This window comes from Sphaerodactylus townsendi, linkage group LG08 (assembly GCF_021028975.2).
Source record: "Sphaerodactylus townsendi isolate TG3544 linkage group LG08, MPM_Stown_v2.3, whole genome shotgun sequence".
Taxonomy (NCBI): domain Eukaryota; kingdom Metazoa; phylum Chordata; class Lepidosauria; order Squamata; family Sphaerodactylidae; genus Sphaerodactylus; species Sphaerodactylus townsendi.
In genome coordinates, this window is record NC_059432.1 from 14,525,911 (window position 1) to 14,543,731 (window position 17,821).

General features: G+C 45.5%; 1 protein-coding gene across 1 annotated transcript in view; it reads left to right on the forward strand.

Annotated features, from left to right (window-relative positions):
• Positions 1 to 3,371: 3,371 nt before the first annotated feature.
• The window catches only part of CDHR1 (cadherin related family member 1), a 111,108-nt gene continuing 96,658 nt past the window's right edge, over positions 3,372 to 17,821 (forward strand). The window contains exons 1-4 of the mRNA XM_048506852.1: positions 3,372 to 3,450; positions 3,656 to 3,841; positions 4,105 to 4,107; positions 4,834 to 4,929. Coding sequence (XP_048362809.1) covers positions 3,781 to 3,841; positions 4,105 to 4,107; positions 4,834 to 4,929 — 160 coding nt within the window. The 5' untranslated portion in view covers positions 3,372 to 3,450; positions 3,656 to 3,780. The remainder of the gene's footprint in view (positions 3,451 to 3,655; positions 3,842 to 4,104; positions 4,108 to 4,833; positions 4,930 to 17,821) is intronic.

The window sequence follows — 17,821 nt, forward strand, 5'->3', positions numbered from 1 at the left end:
TTGATAGAGACTGGTGAGATAAAAGGTACAAAAGGCGGAGAATCAATGAATTGCAGTACCTGAAAGGGATTAACCCAGTTCAGGGAGTGACATTATTAGTCGCAATTGCTATATGGAGCCTTCACATTCAAAGGCAGTATGCCTCTCGGGGAGGCGAGGGCGTGGAGATGGAAAAGCGGACCCAATTAGTAATCCCCTCTCGGCACACACAAATAATTAGTAACCCACTCTCGGGAACTGGTGAGAACCTGCTGGATCCCACCTCTGGGGGAGGGCTCCCGAGAAGCATCCTTTTATTTGTTAATTTGTTCCTTAGAATGTTTAAATGCCCAATACGTTGGCTAAATTAGGATTCTTCTGACTCTTATGAGTTTAACATTGCATCATTCTCAGCCAGTCCTATTTAAATCCACAGCGCTGTTAACAAGCTATGTGTTGTGAAATGGAATTCACATCCACGTAGGAAGGTGACATTCATTGGGCGTCTCGCCTTTGGCACCTCTTGCTGCAGGTGTGACAGCAGATGAATAATAGCTTCAATAATTTTAATGGAAAAGCATTCGGTGGGAGGTGGTTGTTAGCCAGACGCAGGGCACAATTCCTCCTATGAAGCGCTATCCTTGTAAAGCAGGTCCAGTTTGGATATTCTCCCTTGGGTTGATTTGGTCTGTTATCTAATCCCTCCACTACTTATAACGTGAAGTTGTTTGCCCTGGCTGCTAATCTGGGCCAAATCAACTCCAGCCATTTGTTAATGGCATGTGTAGAGGTTAGCATTTGGTGGGTAAGACGTCTCATTTTAACACTTCTTTTATAACATCATTTATATTTTAGAAGAAGAAGAAGAAGAAGAAGAAGAAGAAGAAGAGGAGGAGGAGGAGGAGGAGGAGGAGGAGTTTGGATTTATACCCCACCTGTAAAGAGACTCAAGGTGGCTTACAAGCTCCCTTCCCTTCCTCTCCCCACAACAGACACCTTGTGAGGTAGGTGCGACTGAGAGAGTTCCAAAGAACTGTGGCTAGCCCAAGGTCACCCAGCAGGAATGTAGGAGTGCGGAAACACATCTGGTTCACCAGATAAGGTTCTGCCACTCAGGTGGAGGAATGTGGAATCAATCCCGGTTCTCCAGATTAGAATCCACCTGCTCTTAACCACGTGACTACACCATGCTGGCTCTTTATTGTTTGATTTTCTATTGCTTTTATTTGCTTCTGTTTTTATTTATAAAGTTTTTTCATATTATAACAGCCTGCAGCTATGAGCAAAAAAGGTTTTGACTGACTGACACAAAGTGCTTGTCTTCTTTAAAAGAACTGTGTGAATGTTTTGGGGTGGAGGAGCAAAGAAATTGGAACCAAACATGGAAGGCCAAAGGACACACAGGTAGATTCTTAAGGAGGCAGCTTAGTGGTTCAAATCCACACAATGGAATGAAGTCTCAGTAACAGACTTTGCAGTGGGTGCAGAGGTGGGATCCAGCAGGTTCTCACCAGTTCCCAAGAGTGGGTTACTAATTATTTGTGTGTGCCGAGAGGGGGTTACTAATTGGGTCCGCTCTTCCATCTCCACGCCCTCGCCTCCCCGAGAGGCATCCTGCCTTTGAACGTGAAGGTTCCATATAGCAATTGTGACTAATAATGTCACTCCCTGAACTGGGTTAATCCCTTTCAGGTACTGCAATTCATGGATTCTCAGCCTTTCGTACCTTTTATCTCACCAGTCTCTACCAAAGAACCTGTGTGTTTCACCATTGCTGTGTTCAGATTTGTGAGTTGGGGCATTTTCTATAATGTGATGATGATTTAGAAATGACCTGGTGCAAAAAAGAATCTGGGGTCGTGGTGGGGTGGCTGCCCATGGGGGAGCATCCAACTCAGGTTTTGCCCAGGGCTCAGGTTTGCCTAGGTACGCCTCTGCCCCCTTTGCTGAGGGGGGGGGGGCTGGCGAGGGAATCTGTTACTAAAATTTTTGGATCCCACCACTGAGGGGGTGGGTATACATTTTGTCTTCACAGCAATTTTTCACAACACAACACTATAAAGCACTCTGTGTTTAACAATGCCTACTAATCGCTGTGTTGTGGGTGTGAACTGTGATAGTTCTTATAGTGTGCTGCAGATCCCTCTATCTTATTGATCGCTTCTAGTCCAGCCTTGGGAGGGAGACAAAAGCATGAAAGAAAAATTCTCTTCCTTTTGGATGCAAACAATATTTATTTAGCAATCTGGATAAATAATCCACGAAATAGGTCGTATCCCAAACCCCACACATAGCGTAAAATGTGGTTTTAAATAATGTTTTGTTGTGTTGTCTTAGGGGGAAAAATGAGCCACAACAACTTGGGATAGCTAGAGCTTCGTTTTAGCTTGCCCTTCCCCTGAATTCTGTGACGTTTATTCTGAAGATGCAGGCAGGGTTTATTTTAATAAGTTATTGAATACCTTTTTTGCTAGTACAAGTTCTGGTGTTACTTTTCCTCCTGATTTTCAGAAACCACTTTTATACATATACATATTAACACACACATAACGCACGTGTGTGTATATAGCATTAAGAAGAAGAAGAAGAGTTTGGATTTATATCCCCCCTTTCTCTCCTGCAGGAGACTCAAAGGGGCTTACAATCTCCTTGCCCTTCCCCCCTCACAACAAACACCCTGTGAGGTAGGTGGGGCTGAGAGAGCTCCGAGAAGCTGTGACTAGCCCAAGGTCACCCAGCTGGCGTGTGTGGGAGTGCACAGGCTAATCTGAATTCCCCAGATAAGCCTCCACAGCTCAGGTGGCAGAGCTGGGAATCACTCGGTTCCTCCAGATTAGATACACGAGCTCTTAACCTCCTACACCACTGCTGCACGAGCTCTTAACACTCCTACGCCACACATGTACAGAGGTGGGAACCAACCAGTTCTCACCACTTCTCTAGAAGTGGTTACTAATTTTTTCTGAGTGCCGAGAAGGGGTTACTAAAGCAACCTCCCTGCCCAATAGGGACTGGAGGTGCGTGTGTGCGGCGGCGCCACTGTTTGAATCCCACCACCGTCGGAACCTGTTATTAAAATTTTTGGATCCCACCACTGCACATATATGTGTGTGTGTTAGTGTTATATAACCCTAATATTGAAATACGAAATTTTTTAAAAGCTCCTTCATTTCTATGAAGAGATTTCCCCCCCCCCCCAATGCCTCTCAAGGCTGCTTATAAATTACGTTGCTTTCCATAAGAAGCATTAGGAAAGAAACCTACAGGAAAAGGATTTCTCCTAACAAACTCAGAAGCTGATTGTTCTTCGTTGCTTGCCTTGATTTCCAAACTGTTTAAAACTTGGACTGCTTGTTGTGAAAGTCATCAGTCGGCTGCTGCTGGGGAGAAACACAAGGAAAAAGAAAAGAGATATTTCAAAGCTCCCTGTTTTATCTTCCCTTGTCCGGATCTGGAGAATCCTTTGGTAAGGTAAGCGAAGAACTGCGCAAACAATGGATCCGACAGAGAGGGAGTCTGGTAGGTTCCTTCAAACTCTGCTGCAGAAATGAGCCCCATAGCTGCTAGCCAAGTAATTGGTCTAATTAGCTGAAAGGAAGGAGCGCCTTTCAGTTCCTCAGAAATTAAGACGTGTCATCCACTTAACATCTTAACATCTGTTCCTGCCTCTCCTCAGGCTTCCCACAGCGCAGCTCTGAAGGACGTTCCTAGCTGGGGCTTTCAGGCCAAATATATATATTTATATGTTCAACTGCTTTCCCCCTCAACTAAGAAGAAGAAACTGGCCCTTTCTTCAGTGGGATGAAGCATGCCTGGCGTTTCCCCCCATCTTTGTTCCTCAGTTTTGTGAACGTTTGCCTAGGTAAGTACCACGAACTCTCTACTGAAAGAAAACAAAACATGTAGAACTGTCTTGGCTTTATGATAGTAATCCTGGCTAACGTGGCTTTATCGTCCTCTTTGGATGACCATGCTCAATATTATTCGCTGCTTGCTTTTCTCCCTTCCCGCCGACTGCGTGTTTGCGACTTCAATGGACTGTTGTTGATGCCTCGTCTGTGATTAGAATGGGAACTAATTTGATTTTGTTTTTATTTTCTTTGAACTTTGCTGTTCTCTTTGCAGCAAGTAAGTAATTTATTTCATTATGGCTTCTTGGTAGGCTCCGCTCAGAAAGCAGCGTGTTTAGAATGTGGTCCGGATTAATAGAGGCGTTGTTAAGAAGCTGGCGATGTTCCTCAAAATGTACAGTTTAGAGAACATCTGCGAAGGCTGACCTAGCAAGTAGGGTATTCCAGAGCCAGAAACTGTGCTCTTGCTTAATTCCTTTTTCTTGTGGGTGCACTCCCAAAAATACTTCCCAGAGAGTAAGTTCACTGAGCAGATTCTCAGTCAAACAGTTCTGTTGGGATGCAATCCTAAATAGAATTGTACCTTCTACAGTCAACTGAAATAAATGACGTTACAAAGGTGCAACTCTGTTTAGGATGTGCCAATACCAGCATAACGTTAGTGATGATCATTGCAAAGGTTAACAAGATATTTTGGAATGGGTTGAAAGAGTCAGTTGCGCGCGCACACGCACACACACACACACACACACACTCACTCATATGTAAATATATGACAATTCATAGCAGTTTGTAAGATAAGCATAATACAGGATGTCTTCAAGAGTCCCATAAACTTTCTCGAAGAGAAACGAGGTCTATGGGTATAATTGGATCTGCCATGAACTTGGATTATTCCCAAAGCCTTCGGCCTCCGCTTTATACACAGAGAGAGGATAAACAATTCCTTTGGGTTGTGATCGAAGGGATGATTTCTTCTGAGTTTTTTGTTTTTGATTTCTAGTTCAGGCAAATTATGCTCCCTATTTTTTTGACAACGGAGCCAGCAGCACCAACGGGAACATGGCGCTTTTCAGCATTTCCGAAGACACAGCCGTGGGTCAGTATTACCTTACAATGTTTTGTTTCGATGCCCTAACTCTGGCGTTGCTAAAGATGCGGGAGGGCAGTCATAATGCTACTTGGTAGGGATTGTTCGCCCTTGTCGCAGCTATTTAAAAACAATTGAATGTGATCAAAGGTGGGATGTTTGTGTAGTTGTGTATCATCCAGGTGTTCAACGGGGTGGACGTTGTAATGCAAACTGTAGGAGAATCCAGATGTGATTGCCTCCGCTCCTGGCTGTGTGGAATCTTGCTTCTTGTGGAGCTGAGTCATCTTCCTCCCACTATCACATTTTTATACCACCTTTCATCCAAGGCGCTCGAAATAGCCTGTGTTGTTTTCTCCTCCTGCAGTTTATCCTCACAACCAACCTTGTTAGGTAAATTAGGCTGAGAAAGTTTTGGACAATAGATGTGTTGGTCTGCAGCAGCAGAAGAAGCAAGCCTTTATTGGCATAGACAACAGTACAACAATAATAAAAAACGGATTAAAAAGCATATACAATACAGGAAACAAATGTTGGGTCGAAGGAAATCTACTGGTGTTTAGTAATTTCCAGGAGAAAGTCTGCCACTATCATACAGAGAGAAGGATCAGGGTTGTCCAACAAGTAGTGTAATCTAATTAAATCGGGGAGATGGGGTAAATGTAAAGGAGTAAGATTCACATACTTGGATCTGATTTCCTTGAATCTGAGACAGTGTAGTAATTGGTGGGCCAGAGATTCAACTGAGGCATCATTACACGGGCACAATCTTTTAGCCTTTTCTTGCTTATTAAATCTGCCATGTAACAAGGCAGAAGGCATAACATTAAACCTGGCGAGCATTATGGGGGTAACCCTGAGGGCTTTTTCCACAGTGGCCCTATATTGGAAAATGATCTCCCTCCAGAAATTTGCCAGGTATCTATTCTCTTGGGCCCCTTCCGCACACGCAAAATAATACGTTTTGAAACCACTTTCACAGCTGTTTGCAAGCGGATTTTGCCATTCCACACAGCTTCAAAGAGCACTGAAAGCAGTTTGAAAGTGCATTATTCTGCATGTGTGGAATGAGCCTTGGAGTTTCAGCACTTGGTGAAGACCATCCCCTTCACCCGGGCATTTTGCTGACCCCCACCACCACCACTAGTAGGGTCCCCCATGATATCTACACACCCCTCCTTTTTTGTGGGTGGCTGGGGAGGGTTTGGGAGATTTTAGATTATGTTTTAAAAATGGGGTTTCATTGTGTTTTTAGAATGGGATTTTTAGGATGGGGTTTTATTGTGTTGTGCTTTTTACAGTCATGGTTTTAATGTTGCATGTTTTATGGTACCCTGCCCTGAGAATTTGCAAAAAGGTGGCTAATAAATGTAAATAGAAAAATAGAAATGGAAATCAATGGAAATCTAGCTAGGCTGGCAGAAGATAACCTACCCCAAGCAACTGAGGGAATTTGATGTCTGAGTAGAGATTTGAATCCAAGGCTCCCCAGTCCAAGTTGGTTTATTTATTTGCCTGTTTGTCTATTTGGAATGTTTCTTGGTTGCCTCTTCAGATTCCTGCTTGAAGTGGTTTACAATTAAAAAACACGGTATTAGAATGCAAGTCGTTAGAATACTGGCTGCGTAAAAAGCTACCCGTAAAATAACAGAGAACTAAAAAGCTGATCAGTTAAAAAACTGAATTAAAAGCTTGGGTTAAAAAAAGATTCGTTTTCGTCTTGTGCCAAAAAAGACAAAAAAAAGCAAAGTAGAGGCCAGGCAAGCCTCAAGTGACAGGGCAGAGGCGTAGCTGCAATGGGAACATCTGAGGCAGCTCGCCCCAGGTGCAGCCATTGCAGTCATGTGGGGGTGGGGTGGGGCATGTTGGGGGGGGTGTCGGGGGCAGGGCTGGAGGGGGCATGAGGGCAGTTTATGCCCCTGGCCCAGTGTCCCTTCCCTTCATCATTGTAATAGTGTGTTCTAAAGGTGGGGGGCCACCACAGAAGATGCCCTGGCTTTAGCCACTGCTACCTCATCTCTGAAGACAGAGGCACTGAGGGCAGGGCTTAAGAGGCAGACCTTAACATGTAGGCTGGGTAGTTCAGGGTGTGAATATGGCCAGATTAGTTGAAAGGCCGAATTTCCCCCTCTTTCTGCAGCAGGTGGCCATAGGGCAAAGCCAACATTTCCACATGAAAAATCACTCTTTTTGAAGAATGAAATGAGAGGGACTGCAGATGACTCCTAAGGACCAGGCATATTTTTCAACAAGTCAGGTCTGGGTTCCCTGGATTTGATTCTCTTTCCTGGCAGCCACACAACAGCTGTGGGGAATGTCATGTTTAAAACCTGTGTGTCAGGGGAGGACTTACAGAGAAATTTATTGATGGGCCACTGACAGAGCTGTCCCTAGAAACTCTGCCCAAGCCTCAGGGGTTGCTTGGCCTTGTTGGCCTTGGCCCCTCATCAGCCATGGCAGTTTGTGTCAGCCTACCAATGGTCTCCTTCTGCACTGCCTCCAGGTTGAGGGACGGGGAAGTGAGGAAGTTAATGACCTTATAGCACTGTTGAGCCACATGACTTGCTCCAGGGCCATTTCCACTTCCTAGTCCACTACTCATGAATCCCTGATCACACATAATGGGGGTGTGTGTGTCAGAGTGTGTGTCGATCTGTTTCCTTTGTTTTTGATATATAATACAATCAGTAGAAGGTATGTGGGGTAAATTCATTAGAATGCCATGGAGAGACCCAGATTCAAATCCCCAGCTGGTGGTAATAATAATAATAATAATGATGATGATGATGATGATGATGATGATGATGATGATGATGATGATGATGATGATGATGATGATGATGATGATGATGATGATGATGATAAAGAGTTTGGATTTATATCCCCCCTTTCTCTCCTGTAGGAGACTCAAAGGGGCTTACAATCTCCTTGCCCTTCCCCCCTCACAACAAACACCCTGTGAGGTAGGTGAGGCTGAGAGAGCTCCGAGAAGCTGTGACTAGCCCAAGGTCACCCAGCTGGTTTGTGTGGGAGTGTACAGGCTAATCTGAATTCCCCAGATAAGCCTCCACAGCTCAGGTGGCAGAGCTGGGAATCAAACCCGGTTCCTCCAAATCAGAGTGCACCTTCTCTTAGCCACTGCTCTTAGCCACTATGCCACTGCTGCTCACTGGGTGTGACTTTAGAGCCAATACTGCTCACTGGGTGTGACTTTAGAGCAGTCACACTCTTTCTTCCTAAGCTACGTCACAGAGCTGTTGTGGAGGAATAACTATGTACACTGCCCTGAGGGGTTTTTTTAAAAAAAGCAGGAAACACTGGGGGCAAAGCACAATGAAGGGAAGGGTTGAACGACATTGCAACATCACTTCTGGATCTTACCATAGAGTTCTGGGGAAATCCTAGAATGCTGTAATGTCTGTTGATGTCCCCCTTCCCTCTTTCTACCTTAAGTACTGATAGAGATGGAGCAACAAGGGTAGGAGTTTACCTGACAGAACTGAGCCATTGGTAAGCATAGTTTCCCCCTGCAGTTGTGCCAGAATAACACCCACAACACCCTTCTCTTATTTGGGGCCAGGAAGATCCTCCTGATATAGGGTTGCCAACCTCCAAGCAAATCCTGCACATTTCCTGGAATTACAACTGATATCTAGTTGGACAGATCAGATGTCCTGAAGGAAATGGCTGCTTTGGAGGGTGGAGTCTATGCATTGTACCCCTCTGCGGTTCCTCCTCTCCTCAAACTGTGCCCTCCTCAGGCTCCACCCAAAAATCTGAAGCTGGCAATCTTATTTCCCTGGGATCCCCTAAATACCTGAAAGAAGTTTTCCGACACTTTTTTTCACTGCTATGATTCTCCATTCTCGATCTTCCCAAACAAAAGGCCTTTCCCCACTTAGCTTAAGCTCCGCGCTACTTGAGGAGAGTAGCGCGGGGTCCCCCGGCACTCCCCACGAGAGGGGTGGCGAAAGCGCAGCCGCCCCAACGCTGACGCTGTCGCGCCCCCTCAGCGCTAGGCATTCCTGGCACTCTTGCAAAGGGCGCCTTTTGATGACCCCACGTAGAGCGCGGGGTCGTGGGGACGGCCAGGTGCGTGCCAGGGAAGCCGCGCGCTGGGAATTGCGCACAGCGACGGCAGCCGAGGGAAAAGTGGGGAAAGGCCCAGGTCTGCCTAAACATCACTCCTGAGGCAGTTCTATCCCGCCCTACCCAACAAGCCCATCAGCCAACCCCCTTCCTCCCCAAGACCTCTGTGTAATACCTTCCAACATTTGTTTGGGGCTCTCCAGCCCTTTCCTGCTTATTTATTTCTGGAAGTTGCAACTGCTCCCCCGGGAAGGATTATTTTAGATCCTGGTGCTGCCCCAGATAGAAAAGAAGTTTCCAAACTGTTTCCACTTGGCATGGAAGGATCCCTCTAACTGTGTAGGTAATAGGATCAGAGACACCTGGGCTCTTATGGTGTGAGGAAAAAATTCTTACTCACAGCAGGGGGAACCTGACCAGAGGGGCAGCCTACTGGGTAAAGAGAGATCATAGCTGGCTACTGACAGTGCCAAACAGACATACCAGACTGTCCTTTAGCATGACACATATTTACAAAGGGACATGGTTTATTTTCCCGTTTAAGATGCTGCTCACAAAGTGGGAGGACAGGTAGCCTTTAATGTTCATTTTGCAGATGGACCAAGATGTGTGACCTCACCCTGCTCTAGCCCTTAGAGTAAAATAGGTCCTCATGGGTCAGACCAGAGGTGGGATCCAGTAGGTTCTCACAGGTTCCCGAGAGTAGGTTACTAATTATTTGTGTGTGCCGAGAGGGGGTTACTAATTGGTGATTTTGCCACGTGATTTTTGCTTTAGTTACGCCCCTCCTCTGCTCCTCAGCAGTAGCGTTCAGAACTTGAAGCAGTCTAGCAGGAGGTGCACCGGCGTGCGTGGCAGCCTGCGCCTGCATGCATTCGTTTCCCGCCCAAGGACCGGCGCAGTGGCTGCGTCCTTGCCACAGCCCTGCCCAGGAATGCCCCACCCCTGGAATGCACGGCCACGCCCCCGTCGTGCCCCGCCCAGCCCCATTGGCGCTATGCCGCTGTTTGAATCCCACCACCATGGGAACCTGTTACTAAAATGTTTGGATCCCACCACTGGGTCAGACCACAGCTCAGTGGCAGAGGGTCCAGGGTTCAATCCCTGATTGGTGCAAAGGTTGTGTCCTTTTTCACACAAATTTTCAAAAACGTTTCTAAAATGTTTTCAATCCCCCACTTTACCACAATTTATGTCCTCCCTCCCTCCAAATGATTCCTGGCTGCCATTTTGTGATTTTTGCTTTTTATTTTGAGCTTGTTGTGCGGAATCCCTGCTTCGGAACTTCACAGCAGGGTGCTACCAAATTCTCTGCACCTTCTACACTCACTCCTTTGAAAATTAGCCCCCCCCCCCTGCAAAAAAAAACCTGAACAAATGCTGCTCAAATGCTCCAAAATGCTCCAGAAAGAGGTGAGGGGCAAGGAGCGAGCTGACAAAATGGCACCAAGGAAGAAGTGCACAGAAGGCAGAGAGGCTTGAGAAACGTCTTCAAGGGATTACCCAGGCAAATGAAGCCATTTTTTAAATGTTTCAGCCAGAGAATCGTTTTAAAAGGGGATTCATTTAAAAAGGTTTGAGATTGAAATTAAAATGTTGCGGTTCCTCCATGTTGTGTTCCTCCATGGAGGAAACATTTTATTTCCTGCCTCAAAATGTTTTAAAGGGTCTGTGTGGAAAGGGCCTCTTTCTGAGACCCTGGAGAGCCCCTGCCAAGCAGAATAAATAAGTTTTACCTTGATAGGCCAATGACCTGGCTCGGTTTAAGACAGATTAATATGTCTGAATTACACTGATGTAGTTCCAGTACTCAAAATCCATGTTTGGCCCTAAAAGTTGTGGAGTGATCAGATCACAACACTGGGAAAAGTCACTGTTTCCTCCTTGGGACCATTTCCAGGAGTGAAATCCCCCTGCCTGGCCCTCACAAATGGGTTTAAGCCCTGGTAAGAAACAAGCAAATAAAAAAACAATTGTTGTGAGCCTCTACCCCTTTTGCTGAGTATACCCCACTGCCTTCTGCATCATCATCTCAAACTCATTTCACTCACAGCTGTTTTTAGGGTAAACAACACCATGGGACTCACATATAGATTAACCCTTTTGCTGCTCCTCCTGTAACCTATAAGGCCGTGGTGTGAGCCTCCCATTCTCCATACAGGATTCGAGCACAATTCTCATCAGCTTTCGCCAGCATGGCCAATTGGCCATGCTGGTAGGGGCTGATGGGAATTGTAGTCCATAACATCTGGAGTGCCAAAGGTTCGCCACCACTGCTATAAGGTGTAACCTGTAGATACAGGTGTATCTACAGGTGTATCTACAGGTGCGTCTACAGGTGCATCTACAGATGCATCTACAGGTGTAACTGCAGGTGCATCTACAGGTGTAACTACAGGTGCATCTACAGGTGTAATGACAGGTGTAACTGCAGGTGTATCTACAGGTGTAACTGAAGGTGCATCTACAGGTGTAACTACAGGTGCATCTACAGGTGCAACTACAGGTGCATCTGCAGGTGTAACTGCAGGTGTATCTGCAGATGTAACTACAGGTGCATCTACAGGTGTAACTACAGGTGCATCTACAGGTGTAACTACAGGTGTATTTACAGGTGTAACCTGTAGATACAAATTTTCGGTTTCTCCATGTCAGTAGGAGTTGCCTCCTCATGTTACTTCAGCTTTCCAGTGCCATTTCCCTAGGCCTTGCCTCACACCTGTGAATGAACTACTGAAGTTCATGGTATGGGGGAATTCTTTAAAGTTAGGGGCTGCGGAAGAGGCTATATGAGAGCTCCTTGAACAGCAGTTTGATCTCAATGTATTGTCGAAGGCTTTCATGGCCAGAATCACTAGGGTATTTTGGATTTTCCGGAATGTATGGCTGTGTTCCTGTAGCATTTTCTCCTGACGTTTCGCCTGCATCTGTGGCTGGCATCTTCTTCAAGCCGGACAACCCGGAAAACCCAAAACACTCATAATTTGGTCATAATTTGGTCTCAAATTACCAGCAATCTATCCTGCTTTCCCTATTTTCTGAGCAGTTCCTACCACATATTTTGCCACCAAAGCTCACTACAATGTGATAACTCCTATATGATCAGGCGATGGATAATTATGACAGGAATAAGTTTCAGCACCAGCTGACCAATCGCCAATCGCCAAGGGAGATGGGTTCTTCCATCCCTGAGGCCTACTCTGGCATTTACACACTCCCCCAGAGAGAAGCTTTCAGTGTGGAAAGCTTTGATTCATTTTTCTTTTGGAGCAGGAGAAGGCAGAATCACTCGTGTGAGATTTTTTAATTGGTGTTAAGTCAGCACTAGGAAGCATTCCTGGGGTGTTAATGATATGGAGAGTTAGTGCTGAGAAGGGTGTAAAAATTATCGGCGAGTCATCCAGGCGGTGATTTGAAAGAATTGTCGTCAAGTCTCTAGTTTGTTTCTTTGTGTTCCAATATAATTCCAATATGCCTGCAACCGGGAGGGCTGGCTGAAGACCTTCACCAGCCTAAACTGGGGGCAATGGAACAGGTTTCTCACCACCAGCCAGGAGAAAGTTAACCCTATGCCAATCCTATTGGAGGTTGGTTTCACTTTGATGGGGGCACAAGACGAGGGGATCTTCTCATATTACCACCCCGAGAGCCAGTGTGGTATAGTGGTTAAGAGCAGGTGGATTCTAATCTGGAGAACCAGGTTCGATTCCCCACTCCTCCACCTGAGCGGCAGTGGCTTATCTGGTGAACCAGTTGTGTTTCCATACACCTATACTCCTGCTGGGTGACCTTGGGCTTGTCACAGGAACTCTCTCAGACTCACCTACCTCACAAGATGTCTGTTGTGGGGAGAGGAATGGAAAGGAGCTCGCAGGCCACCTTGAGTCTCCTTACAGGAGAAAAAGGTGGGATATGAAATCAAACTACTCTTCCTCTTCTTCTTCTTCTTCTTCTTCTTCTTCTTCTTCTTCTTCTTCTTCTTCTTCTTCTTCTTCTTCTTCTTCTTCTTCTTCTTCTTCTTCTTCTTCTTCTTCTTCTTCTTCTTCTTCTTCTTCTCTCTTCTCCTCCTCTTCTTCTCCTCTTCTTCTTCTTCTTCTTCTTCTTCTTCATCATCATCAAAATATGATACACTACATGGCTGCTAGGGTGATGGATTGGCCCAGCCAACCTGCAAAGCCTCAGTTAATGCCCAGATCTTTAGTTCAGGAGAAAGTAGACTGTATAAATGAGTGGATTCCATTTTTTGCATGTTTGGGGTACCCTAGCCATCTCCATCATTACTGGAGGATCACCATTTTGTGTAGCTTTGAGCAGCAAATCTGTTCTCGTCTTACTGCACTGCTAGAAGGTCACTTGATTGCACTAGTGCTAAAATGTGTTCACTGCCCTACAAAACTTGTGTGTATGTGTAATTTGCAAATAAAATTCCACGTTTTTAATACATGTAACTTCCTTTTTGAAAAAAGGAATGTAAGGATTTAATTAGAGGCAGATGCATCACCCAATGACAGAATTTATCTGTCTTCTCTTCTCAGATGTATCTGTCCTCTTCCCAGCAGAAAAAGAGCTGGGAAAATTCTATAGACATATCAACTTTTTGAAAAATACCAATATTATATCAGTTTTACTGTCCTGATATATCCCTCAAATAATCTCTGGAATAGCAGTTTGGTGAGAATTCTCTGTTAGAGAGGCCTGGCTCCTTTCACAGAGCTACAATTCCCATGTTTCCTCCCTCAGTTTAGATGGTGGACAATTCTACGCCCTTTAACTGCCCCGTCCACTGTATGTTTGATGCATCTGGATCTGGTTCAAGGAACAGCACAGTGATTTGACTGGACTGCACACCATAAAACGACAAAAATGAGGAAACCTATCTTGTACTCAAGAGCTCCTTCAGGTTGTCCCGCACTAGTGCTGTGCGTCCAGATAAAGCTGAAATGAAAATAAATCTGAAAAAAGCTGTTTCAGCTTTTGGCGGGTTGGTGGGTGGGTGTATTTTCAGTCCCAAAATGGCAGTATTTTAAGGGAACTGACAAGTAGATCCTGAAACATGCAGAATTTTTTCAGCACTTTTCAGGTCACTTTGGTTACACCACCTTTAAAAAATGGGAAGACAGATCTCCCCCTCACTTACCTGGTAAAATTATGTCCAGAGCCTGCATGGGCTGCAGAACTTTGAATGCTGGACTAAGTCAGCCAGGCTCAGCACTCAGCTCTGCATTGCTGCCTCCAAAGCAGTGGTTGGATCCAAAAATTTTAGTAACAGGTACCCATGGTGGTGGGATTCAAACAGTGGCGTAGTGCCAATGGGGCTGGGCGGGGCACAACGGGGGTGTGGCCGGGCATTCTGGGGGCATTGCTGGGCGGGGCTGTGGCAAGGACGCAGCCGCTGCGCCGGTCCTTGGGCAGGAAACAGACGCACGCAGGTGCAGGCTGCCACGCGATCTCGGTGCACCTCCTGCTAGACTGCTTCAAGTGCCTTGGCGACTACCGCTGAGGAAGCCCGGAGGAGGGGCGCAGAATTAAGGCAAAAATCACGTGGCAAAATCACCAATGAGTAACCCCCTCTCGGCACACACAAATAATTAGTAACCTATTCTCGGGAACCTGTGAGAACCTGCTGGATCCCACCTCTGCTCCAAAGACCATGTGAATTTCAGAGGCAAGGGAGGCACAGCACCAAGCCCGTCATTCAAATTTTCCTGCTGCCTCCAAAGAGCACTTGGACTTCAGAGGCAGCGGAGGAGAAGCAGAGCTTAATGCTTAATGCTGCTCCACAGCTCGGAATATTCTGGGATCATGTTTAAAAGGCCTGAAAAATTTGGAAAAAGTCAAAGGGGAAAAAAGCCAGGGAAACTCATACCAGTATGGCACTTTTTCCAGATTTTCCCAATATTTCCATGTCTTTTATTCCTTCCTTCCTTCCTTCCTTCCTTCCTTCCTTCCTTCCTTCCTTCCTTCCTTCCTTCCTTCCTTCCTTCCTTCCTTCCTTCCTTCCTTCCTTCCTTCCTTCCTTCCTTCCTTCCTTCCTTCCTTCCTTCCTTCCTTCCTTTATTTGATTTCTCTATACCACCCCATCCCCAAAGGGCTCTTTTTTAAATGCCAACTCCAAAAATATCAGGAAAAAAATGGTGCACAGCCCTAGTCCTGATAACATCACAGGCTAGATAACAACACCAGCCTTTCTGTTAGTTATAGAGGGGGAGTCTAGCATTTCTTCATACTTAAAGAGCAACCCCTTCCCTTCATGAGAGGAAAGCTCTGTATTTTAGCTGAAGCCATCAATAACATCCTGAAAGTTGATTTGGATCTAGCAAAAGTTTTCTGACAGCCACTGAACACTCAGCAAAAATTATCATTCTGGCATCTTAGTTGAAGCACAGGAACCATTTCTCCGTGGTCACCTTGTTCCAGTAATTCAAAATATACTAGACTCCGGTGTGCCAACTGGCTGATTTTCCCTGGGGTTTGCACCTTCTGGTCTCTTACAAGGTGATTTCTTTCGTCCCTTAAAACGCTGAGAATATGAGAAAGTCCAGGTTTTCGTCCTTCACTTATTTATAACTTATTTATTATTTCCTTCCTTATTGGAACTTACATGACTTGAAATTGGAGTCTCTGCCCATCTGACCAATTTATTCTGACCATCTGGGAAACAAGCGAGTGAGCCTGCCGAGTGGGTTTTCAAAGGCCTTCAGCATTTCTCAGTCCCTTCCCCATTCCCTCTCAGTTCCATGGATTCTGTTTCATTTGATGGCCAACCTGATGCTCTGAGATGTAGAGTTTATTGAAGAAGAAGAAGAAGAAGAAGAAGAAGAAGAAGAAGAAGAAGAAGAAGAAGAAGAAGAAGAAGAAGAAGAAGAAGAAGAAGAAGAAAAGGAGGAGGAGGAGGAAGAGGATGATTTGAATTTATATCTCCCCTTTCTCTCCTGTAGCAGACTCAAAGGGGCTTACAAACTCCTTTCCTTTCCCCCTCACAACAAACACCCTGTGAGGTGGGTGGGGCTGAGAGAGCTCCGAAAAGCTGTGACTAGCCCAAGGTCACCCAGCTGCCATGTGTGGGAGTGCACAGGCTAATCTGAATTCCCCAGATAAGCCTCCATAGCTCAGGCGGCAGAGCTTGGAATCAAACCTGCTTCCTCCAGATTAGAATGCACCTGCTCTTAACCACTATGCCACTGCTGCTCCTTAAGACATTTTAATGCGCCCTGTCCTCCCCATCAGGGTCTTAGTGGCAGAGCACGGAAAAATAGTAAAACATTTGAACAATTAAAATACTGTTAAAATGATCATATACATTCAACTAAAACACATAAATAACTACAAGAATGTCCTGGAAAATAGGGGGTAGTGCCTCTGAAGGGGAGAATTTGGGGGGGTGGGATTTTTCCTGGCGTTTCCCCTCTGAAGCTGCCATGTTTCTGCAGGCAAACTGATTTTTGTTCTAGAGATCAGTTGTAATTCAGCAAGAACAGGTACACCTGGAGATTTGTACCAAAAAGGCTGGCAGTCACAAGACTGGATATCTTATAAACACTTTGCTACTATATACTTTACTACTATATATAGGGCAAATCTCCAAAATTTCAACACAGTGTATGGAAATGTTCTGAAGTATACTCACAAAGACTGTTTAAACTTGTGGCACAGAAGCTTTGGCCACAGATCATTTGAAGCAATAAAACGACTTGCGAGCCAGAACTTAACAAAGAATATGCAAATAGCTAACTGCTCTCAGTGAATAGAGAAATGTGATAGTTACCTTAAGGGATAGGGTGTCAGACTGAGCTTTGCTAAGGAATCGAGCAGGCAGAGAGCAAAGGGCCCTCTCGAGCTTATCTGTACACAGATTTATGCGGACCTTTTAAAACAGAGCCCCCTTCAGGGAGCAGATGCCTCCTTACATTTATAAATAGTTTTTCAAACTATACGGTGACATATTTCCTCAGACATAAAAGCGAAGTCCTGAGTACATTTAAAGCTTACCTTGCATTAGTCAAGAACAGATTTCCAAGGACTCCGGTGGCACTGCACTCAGACAATGGGGGATAATATTGCTCAAATGAAATGAAAGCATTATTGACTGAATATGGAATTGAATATCAATTGACTGCTGAAAGGAAAAATAGATCCCTTACTGAAATGGCCAGCTGCATGTTGTTTGAGACCAAACTTTGAGAGCCCTTCGGGGATTGGGCAGTATATAAGTTTGAAAAATAAAAAATATATAAAAATAAAACTGCCAGATAAATACCGGGCAGATCATTAATACAGCAACCAAGGGAGCTGATAAGACTTCTTATGAACCTTGGGCAGAAGCCCAGCGTGAGCCATTTGAGAGCATTTGGATCAAAAGCGTATGCTTATATTTCTAAAGAGAAGCACTCAAAATTGGACCTCAGAATGGAAGGAGGAATTTTAATAGGATAGGCCCAGGGGTGCAGAGGATAGGGAATCTTTAACCCTAAGACTGGTGAATTAAAGATTTGTGATGCAGTTTATGTGGATGGAAAGGAGAAAGCAGATTTCAGTGATTTCACCTCAGCAGAGCAAAATCAAGTCTCAGTGTATCTGAATACCATGGACAGCGCTCTTGAAACACTTGAGGATAACAGCACCATGGACAGCACCCTTGCATGCCACCCCTCCCCTCCCTCCATTAGGGTGGGTGGGCCAAGTCCAGATGCTGGGTCCCCTCCCCCTCCCTTGCATGCCACCCCTCCCCTCCCTCCATTAGGGTGGGTGGGCCATGTCCAGATGCCGGGTTTCCCCCCTCCCTTGCATGCCACCCCTCCCCTCCCTCCATTAG